The 16,821-nt window shown below is 39.3% G+C and overlaps 1 protein-coding gene across 1 annotated transcript in view; it reads left to right on the top strand.

Moving 5' to 3' along the window:
- LOC145785267 (uncharacterized) overlaps nt 1-16,821 on the top strand; it is a 48,092-nt gene that overhangs the window by 14,197 nt on the left and 17,074 nt on the right. Inside the window, exons 23-68 of the mRNA XM_082596947.1 lie at nt 183-394; nt 473-587; nt 657-938; nt 1,130-1,281; nt 1,359-1,494; nt 1,726-1,937; nt 2,015-2,129; nt 2,496-2,783; nt 2,982-3,133; nt 3,211-3,346; nt 3,578-3,789; nt 3,868-3,982; nt 4,341-4,631; nt 4,832-4,983; nt 5,061-5,196; nt 5,428-5,639; nt 5,718-5,832; nt 5,902-6,183; nt 6,385-6,536; nt 6,614-6,749; nt 6,979-7,190; nt 7,269-7,383; nt 7,453-7,740; nt 7,932-8,083; nt 8,161-8,296; nt 8,493-8,704; nt 8,783-8,897; nt 8,967-9,257; nt 9,481-9,632; nt 9,710-9,845; nt 10,188-10,399; nt 10,478-10,592; nt 10,662-10,855; nt 11,062-11,134; nt 11,588-11,754; nt 12,290-12,425; nt 13,072-13,283; nt 13,694-13,808; nt 13,888-14,069; nt 14,150-14,246; nt 15,080-15,246; nt 15,324-15,459; nt 15,697-15,908; nt 15,987-16,101; nt 16,170-16,466; nt 16,655-16,806. Coding sequence (XP_082453073.1) covers nt 183-394; nt 473-587; nt 657-938; nt 1,130-1,281; nt 1,359-1,494; nt 1,726-1,937; nt 2,015-2,129; nt 2,496-2,783; nt 2,982-3,133; nt 3,211-3,346; nt 3,578-3,789; nt 3,868-3,982; nt 4,341-4,631; nt 4,832-4,983; nt 5,061-5,196; nt 5,428-5,639; nt 5,718-5,832; nt 5,902-6,183; nt 6,385-6,536; nt 6,614-6,749; nt 6,979-7,190; nt 7,269-7,383; nt 7,453-7,740; nt 7,932-8,083; nt 8,161-8,296; nt 8,493-8,704; nt 8,783-8,897; nt 8,967-9,257; nt 9,481-9,632; nt 9,710-9,845; nt 10,188-10,399; nt 10,478-10,592; nt 10,662-10,855; nt 11,062-11,134; nt 11,588-11,754; nt 12,290-12,425; nt 13,072-13,283; nt 13,694-13,808; nt 13,888-14,069; nt 14,150-14,246; nt 15,080-15,246; nt 15,324-15,459; nt 15,697-15,908; nt 15,987-16,101; nt 16,170-16,466; nt 16,655-16,806 — 7,994 coding nt within the window. The remainder of the gene's footprint in view (nt 1-182; nt 395-472; nt 588-656; nt 939-1,129; nt 1,282-1,358; nt 1,495-1,725; nt 1,938-2,014; nt 2,130-2,495; nt 2,784-2,981; nt 3,134-3,210; nt 3,347-3,577; nt 3,790-3,867; nt 3,983-4,340; nt 4,632-4,831; nt 4,984-5,060; nt 5,197-5,427; nt 5,640-5,717; nt 5,833-5,901; nt 6,184-6,384; nt 6,537-6,613; nt 6,750-6,978; nt 7,191-7,268; nt 7,384-7,452; nt 7,741-7,931; nt 8,084-8,160; nt 8,297-8,492; nt 8,705-8,782; nt 8,898-8,966; nt 9,258-9,480; nt 9,633-9,709; nt 9,846-10,187; nt 10,400-10,477; nt 10,593-10,661; nt 10,856-11,061; nt 11,135-11,587; nt 11,755-12,289; nt 12,426-13,071; nt 13,284-13,693; nt 13,809-13,887; nt 14,070-14,149; nt 14,247-15,079; nt 15,247-15,323; nt 15,460-15,696; nt 15,909-15,986; nt 16,102-16,169; nt 16,467-16,654; nt 16,807-16,821) is intronic.

The following is a 16,821-nucleotide window of genomic DNA, read 5'->3' as shown; positions in this document are numbered from 1 at the left end:
CACATACAATTGTGTCTAAAGTTGATAAGCGCTTTCAATTTCAAACAAGTTATTGAAATACTTCAATGAAACTTTAGTCATTCACGTTTATTTCTCTATGACAAGATCTTAACGCTTAAACCAGCCTTTGCTGATGTGTTTTTCTAATTAAGACATTTCAATTTGTATTTGACAACACACAGGCACAGCATTGAGCTTACTCGAAGCCCAAGCAGCTGTAGGAAGCATCACAGAACCCACCACTGGTCAACAAATGTCAGTGGAAGAAGCGTTGGAGAAGAATTTACTGGATGAAGAATTTGCTCGCTTACTCAGTCAAGCGGAACGTGGCGTAACAGGATTCACTCCCGAAGGATCGAACAAAACTCTTTCCTTGTTCCAAGCGATGGAAAGGGTGAGTTTGTAATCAACACATCAGCATTGAAATCACATCTTTGTTTCGGATCCTATCCAATTCTTGATTTCTTTCTAGGGTTTCATCACAAAATCTCGAGCGATTCGTTTGCTGGAAGCACAAATCGCCACTGGAGGCATCATTGATCCTGTGGCAAGTCACAGATTACCAGTAGAGGTCGCCTACGAGCGAGGTAATGAATGAACCATTTGAGTTGATTGCAATTTCAATATCGTTGTCATTCATTGAGATGTTTTTACAGGATTATTTGATGAGAAACTGAACGAAATATTGGAAGATCCAAGCGACGACACAAAGGGATTCTTTGATCCGATCACAAACGAGAATCTAACTTATATTCAACTGATGGAACGTTGTGTTGAAGATCCCGAGACCAAATTGATGTTGATCCCAGTCGGGAAAGTTGTGAAAGAAGATGATGACGTGGTAGCTGTCAGTGACGCTGTTGTTGATCAGGAATCCATCACTGACAAAAAACGTGATGAAGATTCAAGCAGCAGCAGCAGTAGTGATAATGATGAAGGTGAACTACTATCACAAAAATGTATGAAATGTCAAGCGTTGTCGCATGTTTGTTGTTGGTTCATTCAATATGAAATATTTCATATCCATAAACTTAAAAAGTTGTCTGGAAATGTTTTTAGATTGAAGATTTCGTTGAAGTGATTTGAACACATGCAGACCTAATGACATTCTTCTGTTTGACATGTGCAGAAGAAGTGGAAGCCTCTGTTCCTGTTCCACCTCCAAAACCACGAGAAGGGATCACTTTTATGTCCGGATGGAGGACGGCTGTGAAGTTGGTGGATTTGATTCGTGCAAAACTTATTGATGAAGATAAAGTTGTTCAATTGGAAAACGAAGAGGTAGCGTCATATGCGTTAGTGGGAGTAAATTGTTTGTTCTTAGGAAGTGAATTTTATTCAACATCACTTTGATGCAGACCACTGAAGAAGAGGTAGAGGATCTATTGAAACCTTTTCTGATTGGTCAATATTCGATTGGTGGTGTGTACGACAAAGCAAGTGGAAACAAATTGTCTGTACTTGATGCTTGCCAGAAAGGATTAATATCGAAAGGTTGGTGAAGATGTTTGTGAAAGCTGAACCCATCTATTAAACTTGTCATCACATACAATTTTATCTAAAGTTTGCAAATGTTCTACTTTTATATCAGTTTTTGGAATACTTTAATAAGATTTCACTCATCCAACTATATTTCAGCATCGTAAAATCTTAACGCGTAATCGGGCATTAGCTGGTTTGTTTATCCAATTGGTGACATAATAATTTGCATTTGACAACACGCAGGCACAGCATTGAGCTTACTCGAAGCCCAAGCAGCAGTTGGAAGCATCACAGATCCCACCACTGGTCAACAAATGTCAGTGGAAGAAGCGTTGGAGAAGAATTTACTGGATGAAGAATTCGCTCGCTTGCTCAGTCAAGCGGAACGTGGCGTGACAGGATTCACACCCGAAGGATCGAACGAAACTCTTTCATTGTTCCAAGCGATGGAAAGGGTGAGTTTGTAATTAACACATCAGTATTGGAATCACATCTTTGTTCGGATCCTATCCAATTCTTGATTTCTTTCCAGGGTTTCATCACAAAATCTCGAGCGATTCGTTTGCTGGAAGCACAAATCGCCACTGGAGGCATCATTGATCCTGTAGCAAGTCACAGATTACCGGTAGAGGTCGCCTACGAGCGAGGTAAATATTATTATTATTATTTATTTGCATCAGACAAAAATGTCCATATTTCAATAAAAAAAAAATACACAAAAATAAAAGACATGTACAGTTGTACACAATCAGTAGGGTGGTAATAGGAGCCTGAACACATTTCATCGCAATCGGAAGTTGATACAATACATTGCGATCGGCTCAGTAAAACTTATCAGTTTCTTCTTATTTAATGATGAAAGTAATGAGTGCAGCACAAAGAAAAAAAATCACATAAATGGCACGAGGGGCATGTCATTGTAGTGTTTGAAATACTTCAATTCATACATGAATGAACCATTTGAGTTGATTGCAATTTCAATATCGTTGTCATTCATTGAGATGTTTTTACAGGATTATTTGATGAGAAACTGAACGAAATATTGGAAGATCCAAGCGACGACACAAAGGGATTCTTTGATCCGATCACAAACGAGAATCTAACTTATCTTCAACTGATGGAACGTTGTGTTGAAGATCCCGAGACCAAATTGATGTTGATCCCAGTCGGGAAAGTTGTGAAAGAAGATGATGACGTTGTAGCTGTCGATGGCTTTGTTGTTGATCAGGAATCCATTACTGAAGCAAAACGTGATGAAGATTCAAGCAGCAGCAGTAGTAGCAGCAGTGATAATGATGAAGGTAAACTACTACAAAAAAATGCATGAAATGTCAGAGCATTGTCGCATGTTTGTTGTTTGTTCATTCAATATGAAATATTTCAGTTCAATTGACTAAACAAATTTTCTGGAAATATTGTTAGATTGAAAATTTTGTTGAAGTGATTTGAACACATGCGTACCTATTACCTATTGACACTCTTCTGTTTGGCATGTGCAGAAGAAGTGGAAGCCTCTGCTCCTGTTCCACCTCCCAAACCACGAGAAGGGATCACTTTCATGTCCGGATGGAGGACGGCTGTGAAGTTGGTGGATTTGATTCGTGCAAAACTTATTGATGAAGATAAAGTTGTTCAATTGGAAAACGAAGAGGTAGCGTCATATGCGTTAGTGGGAGTAAGTTGCTTGTTCATTGGAAGTGAATTTTATTTAACATCACTTTGATGCAGACCACTGAAGAAGAAGTGGAGGATCTATTGAAACCTTTCCTGATTGGTCAATATTCGATTGGTGGTGTGTACGACAAAGAAAGTGGAAACAAATTGTCTGTACTTGATGCTTGCCAGAAAGGATTAATATCGAAAGGTTGGTGAAAACGTTTGTGAAAGCTGAACCCATCAATTAAACTTGCCATCACATACGGTTTTATCTAAAGTTGATAAGCGCTTCCAATTTCATACAAGCTATTGAAATACTTCAATGAAACTTTAGTCATTCACGTTTATTTCTCTATGACAAGATCTGAACACTAAAACTAGAATTTACTGATGTGTGTTTTTAATTAAGACATTTGCATTTGTATTTAACAACACACAGGCACAGCATTGAGCTTGCTCGAAGCCCAAGCCGCTGTAGGAAGCATCACAGACCCCACCATTGGTCAACAGATGTCAGTGGAAGAAGCGTTGGAGAAGAATTTACTGGATGAAGAATTCGCTCGCTTGCTCAGTCAAGCGGAACGTGGCGTGACAGGATTCACTCCCGAAGGATCGAACGAAACTCTTTCCTTGTTCCAAGCGATGGAAAGGGTGAGTGTGTAATCAACACATCAGCATTGGAATCACATCTTTGTTTCGGATCCGATCCAATTCTTGATTTCTTTCTAGGGTTTCATCACAAAATCTCGAGCGATTCGTTTGCTGGAAGCACAAATCGCCACTGGAGGCATCATTGATCCTGTGGCAAGTCACAGATTACCAGTAGAGGTCGCCTACGAGCGAGGTAAATATTATTATTTATTTGCATCAGACAAAAATGTCCATGTTCCAATAAAAAAAAATATTCAAAAATAAAAGACAAGTACAGTTGTGCACAATCAGTAGGGTGGTAATAGGAGCCTGAACACATTTCAGCACAATTGCAAGTTGATACAATACATTGCGATTGTGATCAGTAAAACTTAACAGTCTCTTCTTATTTAAGAATGAAAGCAATGAGTGCAGCACAAAGAAACAAAACACATAGATGGCACGAGGAGCATGTCATTGTAGTGTTTGAAATATTTCGATTTATACATAAATGAACCATTGAGTTGATTGCAATTTCAATATCGTTGTCATTCATTGAGATGTTCTTACAGGATTATTTGATGAGAAACTGAACGAAATATTGGAAAATTCAAGCGACGACACAAAGGGATTCTTTGATCCGATCACAAACGAGAATCTAACTTATCTTCAACTGATGGAACGTTGTGTTGAGGATCCCCAGACCAAATTGATGTTGATCCCAGTCGGGAAAGTTGTGAAAGAAGATGATGACGTGGTAGCTGTCAGTGACGCTGTTGTTGATCAGGAATCCATCTCTGAAGCAAAACGTGATGAAGATTCAAGCAGCAGCAGTAGTAGTAGTAGCAGTGACACTGATGAACGTAAGCTACTACAAAACATGCATGAAATGTCAGAGCATTGTCGCATGTTTGTTGTTGGTTCATTCAATATGAAATATTTCATATCCATAAACTTAAAAAGTTGTCTGGAAATGTTTTTAGATTTGAAGATTTCGTTGAAGTGATTTGAACACATGCAGATATTGCAAACCTATTGACATTCTTCTGTTTGATATGTGCAGAAGAAGTGGAAACCTCTGCTCCTGTTCCACCTCCCAAGCCACGAGAAGGGATCACTTTCATGTCTGGATGGAGGACGGCTGTGAAGTTGGTGGATTTGATTCGTGCAAAACTTATTGATGAAGATAAAGTTGTTCAATTAGAAAACGAAGAGGTAGCGTCATATTCGTAAGTGGGAGTAAGTTGGTTGTTCATTGGAAGTGAATTTTATTTAACATCACTTTGATGCAGACCACTGAAGAAGAGGTGGAAGATCTATTGAAACCTTTCCTGATTGGTCAATATTCGATTGGTGGTGTGTACGACAAAGAGAGTGGAAACAAATTATCTGTACTTGATGCTTGCCAGAAAGGATTAATATCGAAAGGTTGGTGAAGATGTTTGTGAAAACTGAACCTTTTTGTTAAATTTGTCATCACATACAGCTTTATCTAAAGTTTGCAAATGTTCCAATTTTATGTCAGTTGTTCAAATACTTTGATAAAACTTCACTCATCCAACTATATTTCAGCATCGCAAAATCTTAACGCGTAATCAAACATTTGTTGATTTGTTTATATAATTGGTGACATAATGATTTGCATTTGACAACACACAGGCACAGCATTGAGCTTACTCGAAGCCCAAGCAGCTGTAGGAAGCATCACAGACCCCACCACTGGTCAACAGATGTCAGTGGAGGAAGCGTTGGAGAAGAATTTACTGAATGAAGAATTCGCTCGCTTGCTCAGTCAAGCGCAACGTGGCGTGACAGGATTCACACCCGAAGGATCGAACGAAACTCTTTCATTGTTCCAAGCGATGGAAAGGGTGAGTTTATAATCAACACATCAGCATTGGAATCACATCTTTGTTTCGGATCCTATCCAATTCTTGATTTCTTTCCAGGGTTTCATCACAAAATCTCGAGCGATTCGTTTGCTGGAAGCACAAATCGCCACTGGAGGCATCATTGATCCTGTAGCAAGTCACAGATTACCGGTAGAGGTCGCCTACGAGCGGGGTAATGAATGAACCCTTTGAGTTGATTGCAATTTCAGTATCGTTATCATTCATTGAGATGTTTTTACAGGATTATTTGATGAGAAACTGAACGAAATATTGGAAGATCCAAGCGACGACACAAAGGGATTCTTTGATCCAATCACAAACGAGAATCTAACTTATCTTCAACTGATGGAACGTTGTGTTGAAGATCCCGAGACCAAATTGATGTTGATCCCAGTCGGGAAAGTTGTGAAAGAAGATGATGACGTGGTAGCTGTCGATGAATTTGTTGTTGATCAGGAATCCATCACTGACAAAAAACGTGATAAAGATTCAAGCAACAGCAGCAGCAGTGACAGTGATGAAGGTGAACTATTATCACAAAAATGTATGAAATGTCAGAGCGTCGTCGCATGTTTGTTGTTTGTTCATTCAATATGAAATATTTCATATCCATAAACTTAAAAAGTTATCTGGAAATGTTTTTAGATTGAAGATTTCGTTGAAGTGATTTGAACACATGCAGATATTGCAAACCTATTGACATTCTTGTGTTTGACATGTGCAGAAGAAGTGGAAACCTCTGCTCCTGTTCCACCTCCCAAGCCACGAGAAGGGATCACTTTTATGTCCGGATGGAGGACGGCTGTGAAGTTGGTGGATTTGATTCGTGCAAAAATTATTGATGAAGATAAAGTTGTTCAATTGGAAAACGAAGAGGTAGCGTCATATGCGTTAGTGGGAGTAAGTTGCTTGTTCATTGGAAGTGAATTTTATTCAACATCACTTTGATGCAGACCACTGAAGAAGAGGTGAAGGATCTATTGAAACCTTTCCTGATTGGTCAATATTCGATTGGTGGCGTGTACGACAAAGAAAGTGGAAACAAATTGTCTGTACTTGATGCTTGCCAGAAAGGATTAATATCGAAAGGTTGGTGAAGATGTTTGTGAAAGCTGAGCCCATGTTTTAAACTTGTCATCACATACAATTTTATCTAAAGTTTGTAAATGTTCCAATTTCATATCAGTCTGAAATACTTTGATAAAATTTTGCTCATCCAACTATATTTCAGCATCGTAAAATCTTAACCCTTAATCGGGCTTTTGTTGATTTGTTTATCCAATTGGTGACACAACAATTTGTATTTAACAACACACAGGCACAGCATTGAGCTTGCTCGAAGCCCAAGCCGCTGTAGGAAGCATCACAGACCCCACCACTGGTCAACAGATGTCAGTGGAAGAAGCGTTGAAGAAGAATTTAGTGGATGAAGAATTCGCTCGTTTGCTCGGTCAAGCGGAACGTGGCGTGACAGGATTCACACCCGAAGGATCGAACGAAACTCTTTCATTGTTCCAAGCGATGGAAAGGGTGAGTTTGTAATCAACACATCATCGTTGGAATCACATCTTTGTTTCGGATCCTATCCAATTCTTGATTTCTTTCCAGGGTTTCATCACAAAATCTCGAGCGATTCGTTTGTTGGAAGCACAAATCGCCACTGGAGGCATCATTGATCCTGTGGCAAGTCACAGATTACCAGTAGAGGTCGCCTACGAGCGAGGTAATGAATGAACCATTTGAGTTGATTGCAATTTCAGTATCGTTGTCATTCATTGAGATGTTTTTACAGGATTATTTGATGAGAAACTGAACGAAATATTGGAAGATCCAAGCGACGACACAAAGGGATTCTTTGATCCGATCACAAACGAGAATCTAACTTATCTTCAACTGATGGAACGTTGTGTTGAAGATCCCGAGACCAAATTGATGTTGATCCCAGTCGGGAAAGTTGTGAAAGAAGATGATGACGTGGTAGCTGTCAGTGACTCTGTTGTTGATCAGGAATACATCACTGACAAAAAACGTGATGAAGATTCAAGCAGCAGCAGTAGTAGCAGCAGTGACAGTGATGAAGGTAAACTACTATCACAAAAATGCATGAAATGTCAGAGCGTTGTCGCACGTTTGTTGTTGGTTCATTCAATATAAAATATTTCAGTTCAATTGACTAAACAAGTTGTCTGGAAATATGCTTACATTGAATTTTCGTTGAAGTTATTTGAACACGTGCAGACCGATTGACATTCTTGTGTTTGACATGTGCAGAAGAAGTGAAAGCCTTTGCGCCTGTTCCACCTCCCAAACCACGAGAAGGGATCACTTTCATGTCCGGATGGAGGACGGCTGTGAAGTTGGTGGATTTGATTCGTGCAAAACTTATTGATGAAGATAAAGTTGTTCAATTGGAAAACGAAGAGGTAGCGTCATATGCGTTAGTGGGAGTAAGTTGCTTGTTCATTGGAAGTGAATTTTATTCAACATCACTTTGATGCAGACCACTGAAGAGGAGGTGGAGGATCTATTGAAACCTTTCCTGATTGGTCAATATTCGATTGGTGGTGTGTACGACAAAGAAAGTGGAAACAAATTGTCTGTACTTGATGCTTGCCAGAAAGGATTAATATCGAAAGGTTGGTGAAGATATTTGTGAAAGCTGAACTCATCTGTTAAACTTGTCATCACATACAATTTTATCTAAAGTTGATAAGCGCTTTCAATTTCATACAAGTTATTGAAATATTTTAATAAAACTTTAGTCATTCAGGTTTATTTCTCCATAACGAGATCTCAAAGCCTAAATGTCAATTTGTATTTGCCATCACACAGGCACAGCATTGAGCTTACTCGAAGCCCAAGCAGCAGTAGGAAGCATCACAGACCCCACTACTGGTCAACAAATGTCAGTGAAAGAAGCGCTGGACGAGAATTTACTGGATGAAGAATTCGCTCGCTTGCTCAGTCAAGCGGAACGTGGCGTGACAGGATTCACACCCGAAGGATCGAACAAAACTCTTTCTTTGTTCCAAGCGATGGAAAGGGTGAGTTTATAATCAACACATCATCGTTGGAATCACATCTTAGTTTCGGATCCGATCCAATTCTTGATTTCTTTCCAGGGTTTCATCACAAAATCTCGAGCGATTCGTTTGCTGGAAGCACAAATCGCCACTGGAGGCATCATTGATCCTGTGGCGAGTCACAGATTACCAGTAGAGGTCGCCTACGAGCGAGGTAATAAATGAACCATTTGAGTTGATTGCAATTTCAATATCGTTGTCATTCATTGAGATGTTTTTACAGGATTATTTGATGAGAAACTGAACGAAATATTGGAAGATCCAAGCGACGACACAAAGGGATTCTTTGATCCGATCACAAACGAGAATCTAACTTATCTTCAACTGATGGAACGTTGTGTTGAAGATCCCAAGACCAAATTGATGTTGATCCCAGTCGGGAAAGTTGTGAAAGAAGATGATGACGTGGTAGCTGTCAGTGACTCTGTTGTTGATCAGGAATCCATCACTGAAGCAAAACGTGATGAAGATTCAAGCAGCAGTAGGAGCAGTAGCAGCAGTGACAGTAATGAAGGTAAACTACTACAAGAAATGCATGAAATGTCAGAGCGTTGTCGCTTGTTGTTGTTGTTTGTTTGTTGTTGTTTGTTGATGTTTGTTGTTGGTTCATTCAATATGAAATATTTCAGTTCAATTGACTAAACAAGTTCTCTATAAATATTCTTACATTGACAAATTCGTTAAAGTTATTTGAACACGTGCAAACCTATTGACATTCTTGTGTTTGACATGTGCAGAAGAAGTGAAAGCCTCTGCTCCTGTTCCACCTCCCAAACCACGAGAAGGGATCACTTTCATGTCCGGATGGAGGACGGCTGTGAAGTTGGTGGATTTGATTCGTGCAAAACTTATTGATGAAGATAAAGTTGTTCAATTGGAAAACGAAGAGGTAGCGTCATATGCGTTAGTGGGAGTAAGTTGGTTGTTCATTGGAAGTGAATTTTATTTAACATCACTTTGATGCAGACCACTGAAGAAGAGGTGAAGGATCTATTGAAACCTTTCCTGATTGGTCAATATTCGATTGGTGGCGTGTACGACAAAGAAAGTGGAAACAAATTGTCTGTACTTGATGCTTGCCAGAAAGGATTAATATCGAAAGGTTGGTGAAGATATTTGTGAAAACTATTTCCGTAATTCTGCATTTATTTCAAATTTAAGATTTGTATTTGTCTCTGTTCAAACGCCGCTAAATCTTTTCAAATATTTTTGTGGCAACTGACTTTGGTGACTATTTGATCTTTTGCTGCTACCCTTGTTGCGAATTATTTGTGTATGTTTGTTTTTTCGCCAACAAAACATAATATACCAAAGTGAACTTTTTCTTCTAAAATCCCGACGTACTTCCTCAATACTGCTTCAACCAAATACATAACTTCCTTATATGTTCAGTTTTTGATGCTTGCTATTGACATCATAACAATGTATCTTTAACAACACACAGGTACAGCATTGAGCTTGCTCGAAGCCCAAGCAGCTGTAGGAAGCATCACAGATCCCACCACTGGTCAACAAATGTCAGTGGAAGAAGCGTTGGAGAAGAATTTACTGGATGAAGAATTCGCTCGCTTGCTCAGTCAAGCGGAACGTGGCGTGACAGGATTCACACCCGAAGGATCGAACGAAACTCTTTCCTTGTTCCAAGCGATGGAAAGGGTGAGTTTGTAATCAACACATCAGCATTGGAATCACATCTTTGTTTCCGATCCTATCCAATTCTTGATTTCTTTCCAGGGTTTCATCACAAAATCTCGAGCGATTCGTTTGCTGGAAGCACAAATCGCCACTGGAGGCATCATTGATCCTGTAGCAAGTCACAGATTACCGGTAGAGGTCGCTTACGAGCGAGGTAATGAATGAACCATTTGAGTTGATTGCAATTTCAATATCGTTGTCATTCATTGAGATGTTTTTACAGGATTATTTGATGAGAAATTGAACGAAATATTGGAAGATCCAAGCGACGACACAAAGGGATTCTTTGATCCGATCACAAACGAGAATCTAACTTATCTTCAACTGATGGAACGTTGTGTTGAAGATCCCGAGACCAAATTGATGTTGCTCCCAATAGATGGCAATAAAGCAAGTGGGAAGAAAGTAAACAAAGAGGTAAAAAAAGCTGATTGAAATTTAAAGTATTTGAAGATCTATTAAAAGCACGTAAGTTTTTTTCTGTAATACCTTCTTATTTCTTGTATTGGAGGAAAAAAATAGCAATTTTTAACACTAACTTTCAGCCTGTTAACCATCAGTTTTAGTAAAGTATAAAATGTATAAATAACATGCCTGACGGAATCTTGATGTTTCAACGTCAGGTCAAATCTCTTCACACCAAAACAGACAAAGACAAGAACAAACCGACTAAGGATGTTTTTGACAAAAAAGAAGGTAAACAATGGATTGCTAAGCAATGTAACTAACTGATCAGGTAACGTTTTACAAGGTGTTTGCCAAGATTTACTAGACAAACGTTGTAACTGCTCGGTCATGAGTTGAATATCAAGTAAGCATATGTTACCATTTACGATTTGGCTATTGTATTCATTCTTTCAATATGAAGCGCTTTTATGTTGATTTTTTTTACTTTATGATTCTGCTTTTTGCTACATTGTGTTGTTTTTGAATGTGGAGCCACCAAAAATGATGCAAATTTTTGCAAGTTGTTGAACTTTGGTTAATTCAAGCGATTGAGGGGATCACTATGACCTGAACCTCCCTTTACATTTGTAATTGAGCAAAGCAAGGTTTGATAAAGACCAAACAGGCAGCTATGCCTAATGTTACTGTTTTTGACACTTCTCTGTTGCCATATTGTTAAAATCATAATGTCTGTTACTCCAGCACCTTTGGTTGCTGAAAAGAAGGATATTGCTCCAAGCAAGAAACCCACAAAGTCAAGGAACAAGATCAATTTCAAATCGGGATGGAGAAAACCTGTGAAACTGACTGACTTGCTTCAAGCAGGGATCATTGGCGAGGCCCGTGTGATTGACTTGGAGTACGGAAAGGTTTGTATATTGACCCATTGTTAGTTAGCCCTACTTTCTTGACATATGTCGTGTGCTATATTATGCTTTGCAAAAAGTTGCATGGTTTTAATTTCTACTTACAATAACGTTTTCATATAAACAATAGTGTTTTTCACCCCAGCAAACTGTGGTGTCTATCTAAACAGGTTTTCTTTTACTTTGTCTTGAGCTTGTCCTGCAAAATTTTGTCGAACAACCAATGCAGCAATGTGTGAACAAACTTCTCCTTTTTGAACTTATCGATTAATAGAAAACTGGTTGTAATTTTAAATTTTTGTTGCAAAATTGTTATCTGACCGTTATCAAAAGACAACCGAATGTAAAACAAACTCATCATGACAGAGAGAGTAACAGTTGAGAATTTGCCAAGGCCACTTCTTGTGCATTCGCGAAAAAAATCCGGAAAAGGTTTTACAAAAAAATGGAGATGTCATAAGTTGGAGTTTCTGCCGATATTGTCACGTTTGCTTCATTTGTTCTTCTATACCCTTGAACTCGTCTTGTATTTACGTAGGTCACAGAAGCTGAAGTGGCAGAAGAACTAAGGCCATTCCTAGTTGGTCAAAGTGCCATTGCCGGTGCATATGACACCAAACGTGGAGACAAAATGTCGTTTTTGGATGCCTTTCAACGGGGATTGCTTTCAAAAAGTTTGTCTTTGTTTTCAATTCTGATCGACTAGCAATTAATAATAACGTTGGGTGTGAGTGTGGTGAAATGCAGACGGCAGCCCACATTATCAAGCAATGTCCGCTGTACAGACCACCTCAGGCCTAGTTCCAACTCATCAACATGTGTTAAAGTTAAAATTAATCCATTACAAAAACGCATGCACCGTTTTAGAGAACGGTGCATGTTACACAGAACTTTTACGACGTATTCAAACTATTGTCAACATTGTTTTGTATGATCGACAAACATGGTTCCAAGTTATTTTAAACTGTCTCTTTATTTACGAGGATCACATAATAAATAAATATACGAAGCACCAGGCTAAGCGATGCTGCCTAGACATACCACTCATTCTTTGTAAATATTTTTCGCTTGTGTTTTTGTGTTGTTGTATCAAAGCAAACAGCCGATGGTTGAATAAATAGATCATCGGACGAGAAGGTTTCGTGTTAATCTTCAAGCAATGTTTTTATGTTTTACCAAAGACACAACCGGGTGCTCTGAATAGGTTTCGATCTGGTGTCCGTTCGATCGTCGTGCATGGACTACACAGCCGACGTGTCCTCATGTGAGCACATTTAGTCATATTATGTAATAAAGTGGACTATTTTTTGCTTCTTAAAGGCACAGCATTGAGCTTGCTCGAAGCCCAAGCAGCTGTAGGAAGCATCACAGATCTCACCACTGGTCAACAAATCTCATTAGATGACGCAAAAGAGCGCAGAATTCTGGACAAGAACTTTGCACATCTGCTCGCCCGTGCAGAGAAGTCTGTCACGGGATTTAAGCCGAAAAAGTCGAAGAGAGCGTTCCCTTTATTTCAAGCTGTTAAAAAGGTTTGTTATCGAAATCCTTCAAAAAAAAAAAAAAACGACTGTTTTTTCATTTTTCTGCAAATATTTACCTCTAGAGTGTGATTGTGTAACAAAAGCACAAGTGAAAAAAAGAGATCAATAACCTCTCCACTTCAACCTCATGAAATAAACGCTTTACTTTGCAGACCTACTACTGCAGCTAAAACTACGGCAATCTTTTTGTGTAGTTCCAATAATATCAATGTAAAAACATACGTGGTTAGTCGGCCATATTAGGGCGAGTGTAGTTCATTCTCCTTCCATCTCAATCTACTGTAGGCCTATATTAAATGCTGGGATCCATACAATGACTTGTGACACATCTCACGACAAATTGAATAGATTTCCATTTTTTGAACCAACATCAATCAATAAATGCGACTCCATTGCAGAACCTCGTCGGGGAATCTCAAGGCATGCGTTGGCTTGAAGCACAAATCGCCACTGGAGGCATCATTGATCCTGTAGCTAATCACAGGATTCCGGTAGAGGTCGCCTATGAGCGAGGTTAGTTATCTTCAGCATTTGCTTCAGTCTTAATAATCACGTCATATTGTAAATTTATAAATGATGACGTCACTCCCAGGGTTGCTTGACGAAAACATGATGAAAATGCTGAAAAACCCCCGTGATGACGAAACCGGATTTTTTGATCCGATCACAAACGAGAATCTAACTTATCTTCAACTGATGGGACGTTGTGTTGAAGATCCCGAGACCAAATTGATGTTGATCCCAGTCGGGAAAGTTGAAACAGAACCAGAAAAGGTAAGAGCAAGTAGAAAATCATGCACAAGAATTTTTTTCTATTGGAAGCAATAGATATAATCAATCTAACTTACCTGTAGGTTGTCGTCAAAGTTGAAGAAACTAGTGCTAGTGACATCACTGACAACGATAGACAAACCCCACATGAAGAAATAGTCCCCTCTTCAGCAAAAGGAGGTAAGAAACGTTTTGTAGTCGACTTTAATGTTGACTTTCCTAAACTGTTGAATGAAATCAAAGAACCGCCACTGGTCAGCAAATGTCAGTGGAAGAAGCGTTGGAGAAGAATTTACTTGATAAATCCTAGGTAACGTCTCCTGTTCCCCGTATCACAAGGGTTGGACGCCAACAAACTCTCTGAAGGCATTTCTCCATGCCACTCGGTTCTGAGGGTCGACGGGGCGAGATCTTTAAACTGCATATCTTCTCAGATGTTGTCTAGCCAAAGAATAGGACGTTTTCAAGGGTTGCTTCCATAGAAGACATAGGACTCTTCTGCCACGCAACCTTTTCCCTGCATTGCATGTGTCCGTACCAACAAAGCCTTCTCCATTTCATGACATGTTCAAGCAATGACAAGGTCATCCGCATACAACATCTCCCGTGGGTACTGGGTAACCACAAGACAAATCACGAGAGAGCGCCTCCATCACGATAAAAACAACAACGGCCTCAATACTGACCCTTGATGAACACCCACTGTTACTTCAAACTATGATTTGTACTTCCAATTAACGCGAAGGCTAGATTTCGAGTGCTCGCAGCACACTTTGATTAAATAAATCCACAATAAACGTAAAGGTATACATTTGAAAACGACAAGACAATTACATGTGACGATTACTGATTGTTCAAACTTGTAATTGGTTGCCCAACTGTTTTGCAAATACAGGTTTCCTTATCATTACTGGTTTGTGTGAGAAAACCAGGTGTCATGTCTACTTTGAAGTTAATATTGTTACATCACAGCTGCTAGCCTAATCATAATTCCAATATCTCTATCGCAACAGATGAAGTTGTCGTCGAAGAAAACGTGGTACCTCAACAACTTCCACCTCCAAAACCACGAGAAGGGATCACTTTCATGTCCGGATGGAGGACGGCTGTGAAGTTGGTGGATTTGATTCGTGCAAAACTTATTGATGAAGATAAAGTTGTTCAATTGGAAAACGAAGAGGTAGCGTCATATGCGTTAGTGGGAGTAAGTTGCTTGTTCATTGGAAATGAATTTTATTCAACATCACTTTGATGCAGACCACTGAAGAAGAGGTGGAGGATCTATTGAAACCTTTTCTGATTGGTCAATATTCGATTGGTGGTGTGTACGACAAAGAAAGTGGAAACAAATTGTCTGTACTTGATGCTTGCCAGAAAGGATTAATATCGAAAGGTTGGTGAAGATGTTTGTGAAAGCTGAACAATGAACATTCTCTCACTGGTGAAGTCATTAACAGTTTTACAAAATGTTTGATAACAATTTCCACTATACACACACTTTGATATATTTTGATCATTTACTTTTCCACCTTTGTTCCAATACAACAACATTGTTCAGCATAAATTTGACACTTGCAAATATGTTGTTGCAATCCATATTTATATTTTAATTCTATTTGACAACACACAGGCACAGCATTGAGCTTGCTCGAAGCCCAAGCAGCTGTAGGAAGCATCACAGACCCCACCACTGGTCAACAAATGTCAGTGGAAGAAGCGTTGGAGAAGAATTTACTGGATGAAGAATTCGCTCGCTTGCTCAGTCAAGCGGAACGTGGCGTGACAGGATTCACACCCGAAGGATCGAACAAAACTCTTTCCTTGTTCCAAGCGATGGAAAGGGTGAGTTTGTAATCAACACATCAGCATTGGAATCACATCTTTGTTTCGGATCCTATCCAATTCTTGATTTCTTTCCAGGGTTTCATCACAAAATCTCGAGCGATTCGCTTGCTGGAAGCACAAATCGCCACTGGAGGCATCATTGATCCTGTAGCAAGTCACAGATTACCGGTAGAGGTCGCCTACGAGCGAGGTAATGAATGAACCATTTGAGTTGATTGCAATTTCAGTATCGTTGTCATTCATTGAGATGTTTTTCAGGATTATTTGATGAGAAACTGAACGAAATATTGGAAGATCCAAGCGACGACACAAAGGGATTCTTTGATCCGATCACAAACGAGAATCTAACTTATCTTCAACTGATGGAACGTTGTGTTGAAGATCCCGAGACCAAATTGATGTTGATCCCAGTCATGAAAATTGTGAACGAAGATGATGACGTGGTAGCTGTCGATGACTCTGTTGTTGATCAGGAATCCATCACTGAAGCAAAACGTGATGAAGATTCAAGCAGCAGCAGCAGTAGTAGCAGTGGAAGCAGTGATAATGATGAAGGTAACTACTACAAGAAATGCATGAAATGTCAGAGCGTTGTCGCATGTTTGTTGTTGGTTCATTCAATATGAAATATTTCAGTTCAATTGACTTAACAAGTTGTCTGGAAATGCTTTTAGATTGACGTTTTTGTTAAAGTTATTTGAACACACCAGACCTATTGACATTCTTGTGTTTGGCATGTGCAGAAGAAGTGGAAGCCTCTGCTCCTGTTCCACCTCCCAAACCACGAGAAGGGATCACTTTCATGTCCGGATGGAGGACGGCTGTAAAGTTGGTGGATTTGATTCGTGCAAAACTTATTGATGAAGATAAAGTTGTTCAATTGGAAAACGAAGAGGTAGCGTTATATGCG

Source organism: Aplidium turbinatum, chromosome 16 (assembly GCF_918807975.1).
Source record: "Aplidium turbinatum chromosome 16, kaAplTurb1.1, whole genome shotgun sequence".
Classification (NCBI taxonomy): Eukaryota; Metazoa; Chordata; class Ascidiacea; order Aplousobranchia; family Polyclinidae; genus Aplidium; species Aplidium turbinatum.
The sequence above is the reverse complement of the archived record's forward strand: the minus strand, read 5'-3'. Positions and strand labels throughout refer to the sequence as shown.